The sequence below is a fragment of the Phaseolus vulgaris genome, chromosome 9, assembly GCF_051622355.1.
Source record: "Phaseolus vulgaris cultivar YP4 chromosome 9, ASM5162235v1, whole genome shotgun sequence".
NCBI classification, from domain to species: domain Eukaryota; kingdom Viridiplantae; phylum Streptophyta; class Magnoliopsida; order Fabales; family Fabaceae; genus Phaseolus; species Phaseolus vulgaris.
The window spans coordinates 17,421,227-17,431,637 of record NC_143506.1 but is presented as its reverse complement, the minus strand read 5'-3'; the positions used below and the strand labels follow the sequence as shown (position 1 = coordinate 17,431,637).

The 10,411-nt window shown below is 32.8% G+C and overlaps 1 protein-coding gene and 1 pseudogene across 4 annotated transcripts; one reads left to right on the top strand and one right to left on the bottom strand.

The window, feature by feature from the left end:
- Window positions 1–1,149: 1,149 nt before the first annotated feature.
- Window positions 1,150–9,542, top strand: LOC137820915 (protein TIFY 8). 4 transcript variants are annotated; one of them, XR_016515606.1, is made up of 7 exons: window positions 1,156–1,631; window positions 2,369–2,556; window positions 2,666–3,099; window positions 3,210–3,297; window positions 7,687–7,750; window positions 8,741–8,969; window positions 9,214–9,542. XR_016515606.1 is itself a non-coding variant. In XM_068625254.2 (6 exons), exons 1-6 carry the CDS (start codon window positions 1,424–1,426, stop codon window positions 9,300–9,302), a joined length of 1,236 nt encoding a protein of 411 aa, XP_068481355.1. In that variant the 5' UTR covers window positions 1,150–1,423; the 3' UTR covers window positions 9,303–9,542. The 4 variants fall into 4 exon arrangements, 2 of the variants coding, with proteins under 2 accessions (XP_068481355.1, XP_068481354.1); XR_016515605.1 differs by having other exon boundaries at window positions 3,207–3,297; XM_068625254.2 differs by lacking the exon at window positions 7,687–7,750 and having other exon boundaries at window positions 1,150–1,631.
- Window positions 5,816–6,438, bottom strand: LOC150025199 (uncharacterized; annotated as a pseudogene).
- Window positions 9,543–10,411: the final 869 nt, after the last annotated feature.

The following is a 10,411-nucleotide window of genomic DNA, read 5'->3' as shown; positions in this document are numbered from 1 at the left end:
AACTAAAACCCTAAAAAGTAACTAAAAATACTTCTTCATACGAAGTTTTTTTAAGTAAAACAATTATAAACAGTTAATAAATACTCACTACAAAAAAAATTATTAAATAAAAATTAATTTTAAAAACTAAAATTAAAAATCATTTTATAAATTAAAAAAATTATTAATATCTAAAATAATTTTTATTATTAATGAAAATTTACATAATAGTTTTTAAACTAATATTTAATAATTATTACATATTAAGATTTTAACTATTAACAACTTATATTTTAAATTAGTTTTTACTAATTTTTTAAGACTAATTTAAAATTTAAAATATTAATAATTAAAATTTTGATAATTAATTTAAATATTAATTTAAAAATTATTTTATAATATTTTATTAATAAAATAATTTTTTAGAGACTAATTTAAAATTTAAAATATTAATAATTAAAATTTTGATAATTAATTTAAATATTAATTTAAAAATTATTTTATAATATTTTATTAATAAAATAATAGAAACTATATTAGAAGTTAATATTTTTTTAATTTTTAAATAAATTAGTATAGAGACTAATTATTTTTTTTAAAAAATTTAGTTATTATTTGATATTTTTTTTAATGAATATAAATACTATTTAATTTATGAGTTACAAAACAATCTGTTGATAATTTTTTATTAAACAACTGTACACTTTGAAATTAATTTTAATTTCTATTATAAAAGACATTTTAATTTTTTACTTGTATTTAAGTCTTCCTATAAAGTTATTTATTCTGATACTGTAAATTTTAATTTGATATTATTTTTAAAATTATATTGTTGGTAAATATATATACTTAAAGTTTATATTATTTTTCACCAAAATTGATTCTAAAACTATATCGTTTTATAAATTAATATTCTAATAGACGCACAACATAGAATAAATTTTTATTTTGTTTTATAATTCCACATTTGTTTATTTTTAATAAAGATAGAATGAATATGAAAGAATAGAATAGTTATATTAAAAAGATGCATGATGATTATTAGTTTGTTCAATTATTTGGCTCTCCAATGTGGGAAGAGAAGAACAAAATCTGACAAAAGTCACAACAAGTTTATCATTACAAACTAACACCAACATTACATATATACCCACTCTCACACACTCACTCACTCCCAACATAACCAAGGACAGCATAACAGAGACAGACATGCGCCCATTCAAATGAACACAATACATTAGCCCAACAACATTTGCCAACAAAGAAAGAACCTTTTACTTTTCTTCTCTCTCTCTCCCAAAAAGACTCATTCTCTCTCCATCTCTGTCTTTTATCTTTCTTTTTTTGAAGAGATCGTGCTTTTGCTTCTTCTTATTCTTCTCCTTGTTCGTCTTCTTCTTCCCACTTACTCACTCACTCTCGGTGTTTGTGAGATGGGTATGTCATGGCTGTGCTGCTGAGAATGGCTCAGCCTCACAATGGCAACACTAGCAACACTGTCAACCAGGCTTTGGTGCTTCATGACTTTCTGGGCATGAAGCCAACCACTGATTCTCCCAAAACCACCGATGTAAGGTTGTCGGAACCGTCAGCCTCCGCCTCCTCCGCAGGTGGGCGTGGCCCTTTCTCTGCCACCTCTGACATCGCTTCTGGTGAGTACTATTTTGTGCTTTCTTTTTTCAGTTTTTGTAATCAAAGGTCAAAATTTTAAAATAAAAAAAATTGAGGGGCATACTCAGGGCATTACCCTTTGCCTAAAAGACCATGTTTTGGTTTGCATTGAATCTCATCTTTCACTGATGTTCTCTACCATCTCTTTCTTTTGGTGGGGTACTTCACTGGTGGATTGGTTTAATGAGATCAGTGCTGGGTTAGTTTACTTCACATGATTTTTCATAATTTCCCCACCTTTATTTTGAGCATTTGTTTCTTCATTCTCTAATATCTTTTCCAGCTACTGTGTTTGTTTTTTTTTTCTTTCTGGTATGTGAATATATTCTCTAATGCCAGGGGGTTTCAGTATGGTATGGTGTTTTATTCGACTATTGGATTCTTTCTTCTAGAGAATAATTTCGTGTACTAAGTGGGAGAATTGAATTCGTGCTGAAAATTTCTGATTGTTTTCAGTAGAAAACTGTAATGTTCTGTCAACATTTGTGCATTGGGTCATAATGAGGACACGGGGTTTTAGGTATTTATGACAATTATTGTTTCGTGTTGTTCCACTTTTTTCCTTTCTTGGCTTTTTTCATGTATAGATGAGATGGACATTCTTACCCATTTTTTTTATATTGTAGTTGAAAATGCAAATTATTTATGAAAATTTCTATTTCCTTTGAGGGTTTTCATTTCTATAAATGTAATGTTTTTCGTCTCATCAATTTGGTAGAGAAGCAGGTAGGAAACCATCTTGAGGGAGTTCCTTTCTATGGCCCAAGGAGTGATCTTTCTGGTACTGAGATCAGTAACAGATTAGTGGGAAGCAAGAGAAGTAATTCCGATTCCGCTTTTACGGGTTCCTCCAGAGATGCCTTCCAAATGGTCCCTGATTCCTATCAAAATTCACATTTGATGAAGGTTGCTTTGAATTATTGTTTAATTATTCTTCCCCAAATGTTCTCAATGTTCAAAAATGATTTTGCTTTTGCCTTCTTTGCTTTACACATCGAGTTCTGATTTTTCACAGGTCCTCCGGAATGCAGCTGGAGGAGATAGGTCTAGAAGGCCCAGTGAGGATGAAGTGTTACTTGGTATGCAGTCAATGAAACAATCTTCTCAGATATTTCAGCCTCCCTCCAGCTCTAAGATTGATGCCAATAAGTGGGAACGATCTATTCTCATGAACGTTGGCCCTTTGCAGCATCCACCCCGTGGAGGGCAATTGACACCTTTTGTCCACCAAATGGCCTCAAGCAAGATTAGGGATACCAATGCTGGTCCTTCGTTCATCTCTCAGTCAGCTGCTGATGAAGGATCTAGAACTGGAATCAAGGGCCCTGGAATTTTAAGTTCTATAAACGCAGCTGCTATGGGCACTGAGAAAACTCCATCTGCTGTGATGCTTGGTGGCAGCAGGCCAAAGGCTGGAAGTAATATCATAGAATCATCCACACCTCCAAGGTAAAACTTTCTTATAAATACAGTTTCCCAATTCCCCTTGTTTTTTTTGCACCCTTTGCTTTTGAAAAGGAAGAAGTTCCTTGACTTTATGCATTTGGTATTGACAGCAGTCAGCCTGCCCTAACTTCTGCCAGCCGTCAGATGACTATTTTTTATGGTGGCCAAGCTCATGTTTTTGATGATGTCCATCCTCATAAGGTCTGACCCCTGATTGTTAGTATGTCATATTTGTATGTTGCATTTAGTGTAATAACAACAATGAAAATTGTCTTATTCTTATCCCACTAGGTGAAATCACTACATGGATTACACGATATATACCATTGAGCACAGTTAAAAGCCAAGTTCTTAAGAATATTATTCACCATATGATCTCTTCTCACATGGCTCATATTTTTAATGATTTAATCCAATGTACCTTTTTGGTCCCCCCTTCTTTACATACTCATTTATGCTCTCACATTTTCTCTAGCTTGTCCCGTTAAAGCCTGACACTCAGTATGATGAACTTTCTTTGAGATTGATAGTTACTTTGCAGTCACAAATAACCTTAGATGCCTTTTTGAATTTTAATCACCAAGTTTATATATTGTGTGACATCTTCATTAACTTACCCATCATTTAGCAATATTGTTTCGATCACCAAATGCTTTAATTTACCCATCTCCAACTTTTATCTCCAAGTCATTTTCTTCTTGTTTATTGCCAAAATTATAATGCAGATACTCTGTCCCCCTCCTACTCAAGCAAAAGCCTTTTGATTCCAATGTCTTTTTCCAAAGTTCAAGTTTAGAGTTAACTTCTTCCTTTGATTTCTCTTTGAAAACTAGTTTGCATGTTACCCTAAAATTTGTGCCCTAAAATTTAATTTGTGATTTTTCCAAGGGTAAATATGAAACTATTTACATGACTTCTCCTAATAGCTTAACCTTATGGATTGTTGGTTCATGATGTGATATTAGAGCCTCTATGATTTAGTGGTTAGGTTTGTGCATAATGCTAGCTCTAAGGGCTCTTGTGTGGGGTGTATGTGTTAGAGATGTGTGATATAACATTCATCTGCCTTCGCTAATTAGTTTAAGCTTTTGGGGTGATTTGACAATCACTCTTCTAAAAGTATGGAGACCACATTTTCTTCAAAGCTCATTAGAACTTTTACTATCATTCTGGTTTAGCTGAAAAACATGTTTTGATATTAAGAATTGATTTCTATACCATACTTGTATTGTAGTTTCTACAACTTATTTTGCCTTGTCACTGCACTATCTAGTGTTTGTTTTGAACCTATAATTGCTGATAGATAAGACTTGATAGTAACCAATAACACTGCTGAACCAATAATTTGGCTACACTGCTCTGCCTACTTTCCTAGATTGAAAACTATGGATTTATTATGAGTCTTATTTACAATAATAAATAGAGATTACTGCTTTGTCTTTTGCAAGATATCCAATACACTGAAACTAATGTTCCTATTTTCCTTCCTTAAATAAATCCATATAAGTTAAGCATAGTATCTTAGTTCTTGCCGGTTGCTACACATTTGCTTGTTAAGAAAATTCTGCTGATGATCTTTCTATCAAAGGTCTCTTCTTCCTTGGTTATGCAACATTACTGCTAGGCATCAGCTCTTTGTGCCAAAGGTTATACCTCGCTGTGCTGTTTTTTGAGCAATTTTGTGATTTTGTTCAATTGGAACTCTTTAAGTTCTCCCAGTTTACCTTTTTCTTTGAAGAGATCAAATACATATTATTTTTGGGAGATGGAAATACCCCTTTTGGAATAAGCAACTTTTAAGGAAATACTTGAGTTTTTTTAGGTTTTTCATTTCAAATTGGGTTTCCAAGTTTTCCTTTTAAGTTAATTTCTCTGTTTCATTATCTCCCGCAATAATCATATGATAAACATATACCAACAATATAGTGTGTTTACCTATAACAAAGTACTTTATGAATAAAGTATGATCTTCTTCTTCCTCATTGCCGGTTGATTCGAACCCACTTGTGGTGAGTTCATTACTTAGATCTTGAGCATCTTCCGAATACATATTTGGTAATGATAGTAGGAGAGTTCCTTCATTTCAAGTGTCTTCTCCTCTTGAAATGGAGGACTAACAAAAAAGGGTTTTGTTTCATGAAAGATGACATCCAAGGTGATAAAGATCTGATGACTGTTGTTTTCTACACATTTTTATTTCACGTATAACCAATAAATACACATTGAAGGGCTTTAGAATATAATTTATTGTGATTAGGATTGTGAGATGAACAAAAACGCATCCAAAGAATTGACAAGGCAAACTTGCACTAGGAGAGAAGAGGAAACAATAGTGACTCAATAGAACTAATATCATTTAAGACATAGGTGGGTAACTTGTTGATGAGGTATTCGATAGTTAACAAAACTTCTCCTTAGTAGGCTTTGGGGACAGTCATCTAAAACAGGAGGACTCCTATTCTAGAACATGACGATTTCTCCTTTCTATAACCATGTTTTGTTGTGGAATGTTTACACATGTTAGACCTAATCCTAATCCTTAGTGGAATGTTTACCATTATCAGACCTAATCTTTTTCATGTTTTTCCCTAATTGATTTTGGACTAAACGGAAAAAATTAACAAAGACTTATAATCCTCGTATTTACTTTTCATCATGTATGTCCACGTGACATGGGTACAATTGTCAATAAAAGTAACAAACCATTTTGCTCTAGAAATAGATACTAAAACAAGTTCCAAAACATCAGAGTGAATTAAGTCAAATGAGAGATTACTCTTTTTGCCACAGATAGGTTAGGATGCACAATAATACTTTGACAATTGATAAATATCACATTTGAAAGATTCAATAGACTCATTGGTAAACAAGGAGGGAACAAGGATTTGATAAGGTTGAATGAAGGATGTCCAAGTCTTCTATGGTGAAGCCAAACTTGCCCATATTTTTTATGTTGCTTGATAACTTGTGATCTTTGTTTTGTTTTGTTTTGGTCCTTAGACTCCAACATATACATCCAATTGTGCTCCTTAGCAATTACAATCCTCCTCCTCATGACAAAGTCCTGAAATAACAGAAAAACAGATACTCAACAATTCAAATCCTTTGTAAGTTTCTATACAGAGATAAGATTATTGGCCACTCGTTGGACAAATAAAACATTCTTTACTATAGATGATTCCAAAGAGACATTTCTAAATCTGCATATGGGTACACTATTATATCATTTGCATTTGTAATGAATTGTTCTCTAGTCTTTTTGACATATGAATTGAAGAATATAGAAAATGGAGTCATGTGATCGATTGCTCATGAATCAAGAATCCAAACACTTTGAGATACATGACAGCAATATTAAATGTACTCTTACCATTTATGGATAGGATATACGATCAAGAGAAAAAAACACAAGACAAAAAGACATAACAAAGAATCCTCAGGTCAAAAGAACCAAAAAACTTAGATTTACTCAAATCATAGCCAAATAGGACATCACCGCCCCTTCAAATGGGCTGAGGTCATGATGATTTAGTCTATGGTGGTGATGAGTGGGTTTTTCCAGTCTAGGCCTGTGGGCTACATGTTCCGATAACGATGGTGGCATTTGACGATGCATTGATGCTCTATTATGACTTAATTGTTGGTGTATTGTCGGTGTTGTGATTGCAGAAGTGGAACGTACCTTTCTAGCCCAACATTGACCTCAACAATGGTGATGGCGGTTGTTGACGTGGTAGCAGAAACAGGGCTCCCTAGATTTGGAGCTTTGATTCCACTTGTTGGACAATACAAGGGGGGAAAATAATAGGGGGATCTTTACCAATCAGCCACGAGCCAACAACAAGAGAATGACATCACCTTCAACATGAAATCCAAAATCTTTAAACAATAAGTTTTCAGTCTTTTTACTCTTCTTCCCCTAGAGCGGTAACATTCCTTAATAACAAATACCTAGTGGTCAATCTTACTTGTATCACAAAGGGACACTTACCTGGAATTTCTATTATGAATTTTTTTTATATAAGAAATCCACAAATCTAGGATCTATCACCCTACTCTATATTGTATTCATCTGAACCGATCACCAAAATGAACTATTGGTTTTGATACCAACTTTCCTAAGGAAATAAAAAATGATTTTATTAATAACAATCACACCAATTACATTTTCATCAGTTTTATTTGTAACAATCAAACTCTTTACAATAAGAAAACGAAAATACGCTGAAATGAATAGGAAAATTCTAAAGATATTTTTCCTAACTACATTGGAGATATTGAAAGTACTTTTATCATAACAATTCACTATTTACAATACAATATCAAACCATTCATGTGCTTCCACACAATAGCTTGAACTTTTGGAATATATAGTTCATAAAAATATGCTTTTTGCCCTAAAATGGTATAGTAGCAGCAAGTGGATGCAGAGGATCTCATTGGTTATCTTGTACTCCAAAATTTGTTTGCATTTACTATTGGTTTGTATCATTTTTCTCTTATATGATCCTCTTATATTATAGATTAATTCAATCAAGCAAATCAGCCTTTTATGCTTATTTTTTCCTATAAATCTCTCTTTATTTGCAGATATATTGTTATTAACATTGAATTCATGGCTGAGTTCTTGGGTTTGAAACTACTTATTGCTATTGTAAGTGAGTAGTATTGTTAGTTTAAATTAATTGGAAATTACATGATTGAGTGAATCTCATTGAATAAGAAGTTAGTTCTATAAAATTTTATGATTTTCAATAAAATTTAACCAATGGTAGAAGTTGTAATGCTAAAATTTGTCTTATAGATGTATATCCTCGTGAAGATTTAAAACTAGTTTACAAGATACTTCAATTCAAAAGGGTAGGAACATCCACACTTGACACATTTTCACTTACGAGGATCCAAGTCCGTGTGTTTGTTTATAGTCATTACCTGTCTTTGAATGGGACTAGGTGATGATTATACAAATTTATGGCATGTTTCTTATAAGTAAAATCAAATAATGTAGGCATGATACAACTCATAGAGTTTGGAATCCTAATCCTATAAAACCAGTTTATTATACCTAAATATTCTGTCAATATGGTGGTGGCTTCTGATTTCTGAGCAGAAAAAAGGGGGGGAAACATGTAATGGCCATTAATAATTTTATCTGCTAAAGTTATTGTAAACGTTAAAAAGCAATAGTACTATGTGCAATCCGAAAAATCTTGAGGGGGTGTCATTGTAATTTATTCTAACATGTAACAAACTTGTTGTGTAAATAGTGTATATAAGTGAAATAGGCAACCACAGCAACCGCCACCAAGCATTATCACACTGCGGATTGACTACAATCACTACATGGATCAGTTGATCAGAAACAAATTTTCAGTAGAATTGGAAAATCTGTTTTCATGGTTTCACTTGTTGTTTTTCCAGGTCTTCTGTCCACTTTGCATAGTAGCTAGGTTTGAATACTAAGTGTGAGCAAGCTATGATATTTTTGCAAGTTTTAGAAAGCATGCAGTTTGGCTTGTCCTTCATAGCCTCTTAATTAGACTATCTTTTATTTTCACTGTTGGGTCATTCCACTTATCTGAAACTTATATGCATACAAAATAAGCACTATGGTCTTGTGTTTTATCATGACTTATGCATGCAGGCAGATGTTATAATGGCTTTGGCCGGGTCAAATGGTGGATCTTGGTCGACTGCGTTCTCACCTAAATCTGCTGTAAAAATGGTTAATGATGGGAACTTGCACAGTGGAGAAAATGAAACAGGTGTAGTGAATAATGCAGCATTCCCTCAGGAGCTTCATGGGAAATTGTCTATTACTGGAAGTTCTAGCCATGCCATGGGGCCTGGTGATCGAGTAACTACTCCTGCAGGTATGATTTGGCTACATTCATTTGTCCTATGATAGCTTCTAACAGTGTTGTTTACACTGTTACCCCGTAACAATAGGAGAATACTGAACCTTCTGTTGAACTTATTCGGCCATGCTTTCTAAACTAAGTAGACCAATACAATAGGTGGATCATGGTTGGTCCAAAGTGGACCACTCTATAACAACTGGTCTTTCTGCACTATTAAATTTGTCACTGATTGACATTGCTGAACATCTGGTGATAGGGGCACACCAAGGTAGCATTTTTGCTAAAGATACCAGAAATCCAGTCCAACCATCAGATCCAAGTTCTGAAGACAAAAGAGGACAGTGATAGAGTTGGAGACCGAAAGGTTGTGTTCTTATTTATTGGATGGCTTAACAGTTTTTTCTTATCTTGATTCTTGTTGGGGTATCATTCACTTTTGTCAAATTTTATCCAGATTTTTCAACCCCCAATTCGGTCTTTCTCCCCTTTTCCCAATGTATGTGGGGAGCAAGTGTAGGATGATTGTTTAAAGAAGCTAAATGGACACACCAAGGATAATTTATGGAGTGCTTTGATCATTAGAAATATCTTTTTTGCAAACAGAAGATTTTTTTTAGGATTAACTTCTATGAAAACTGAGTTATGCCATTGCTTCACATCCATTTAAATACTATTGAAGAAGGTAAAAATATGATTCTAATTAGCTTGTGATCATTGTACACTAAACTGCACTTTATATGCACATGCATGGATCAAAATCACCCCTGTAAATGAAAAGATTTAACTGTATCTAATTCATAGGTGAAATAGTTAACATCTTAACTGTTGCCTTCTTTAATTGCTGTGGTAAACCGTTTTTAAGGATCACATTAATCAACTTTAATATGTTGAATTAGTGTCTAAAAATTCAAGTTTCATTTTTATTAGTGATAGTGTGAAGATAATGTGTACAAGGGGAACGTATCTTTTATCGGAGTTATTTTTTTGAGGTGAGTCAGATTCAAACTTGTACTTATAGGTTCATATCTTTTTTTACTTACACTATCACTAAATCTTTTAAAATCTAAGTATACACGTGCTGTAATCAAGACTTGAACTGTGATTAATAAGTTTGAAATTATGATTAAATTACACAAAAATAAGAGATTTTTTGCTTTCACTCAAACTATAAGAACTTAGTGATATGAAAAGAAATATAAGGACTAAGTTGAACAACACATGGAATGATGAGTAAAACACCATATAGTTTATAGAGTTGTAGTTTTATTTCAATTATTTGTTCTCAACAGTCATAAAATGTAACGGGGTGTAATTTTCTTTTAATTTTTGTAGCAATGGATGTATGCATTCTCATAATTGCTTGCGATACTTTCCTTATTATAGTGGAATAATAAAAACAACTTTTTAAAATCCTTACCTTTTGAAATATAATAAAAAGTTTCTGAAATACGTAA

Coding starts and splice junctions, on each gene's coding strand:
- LOC137820915 (XM_068625253.2), top strand. CDS start 1,424: ATGGCTGTGCTGCTGAGAATGGCTCAGCCTCACAATGGCAACACTAGC. Junction 1,632..2,368: donor CACCTCTGACATCGCTTCTG/GTGAGTACTATT, acceptor TCAATTTGGTAG/AGAAGCAGGTAGGAAACCAT. Junction 3,298..8,740: donor ATGATGTCCATCCTCATAAG/GTCTGACCCCTG, acceptor TTATGCATGCAG/GCAGATGTTATAATGGCTTT.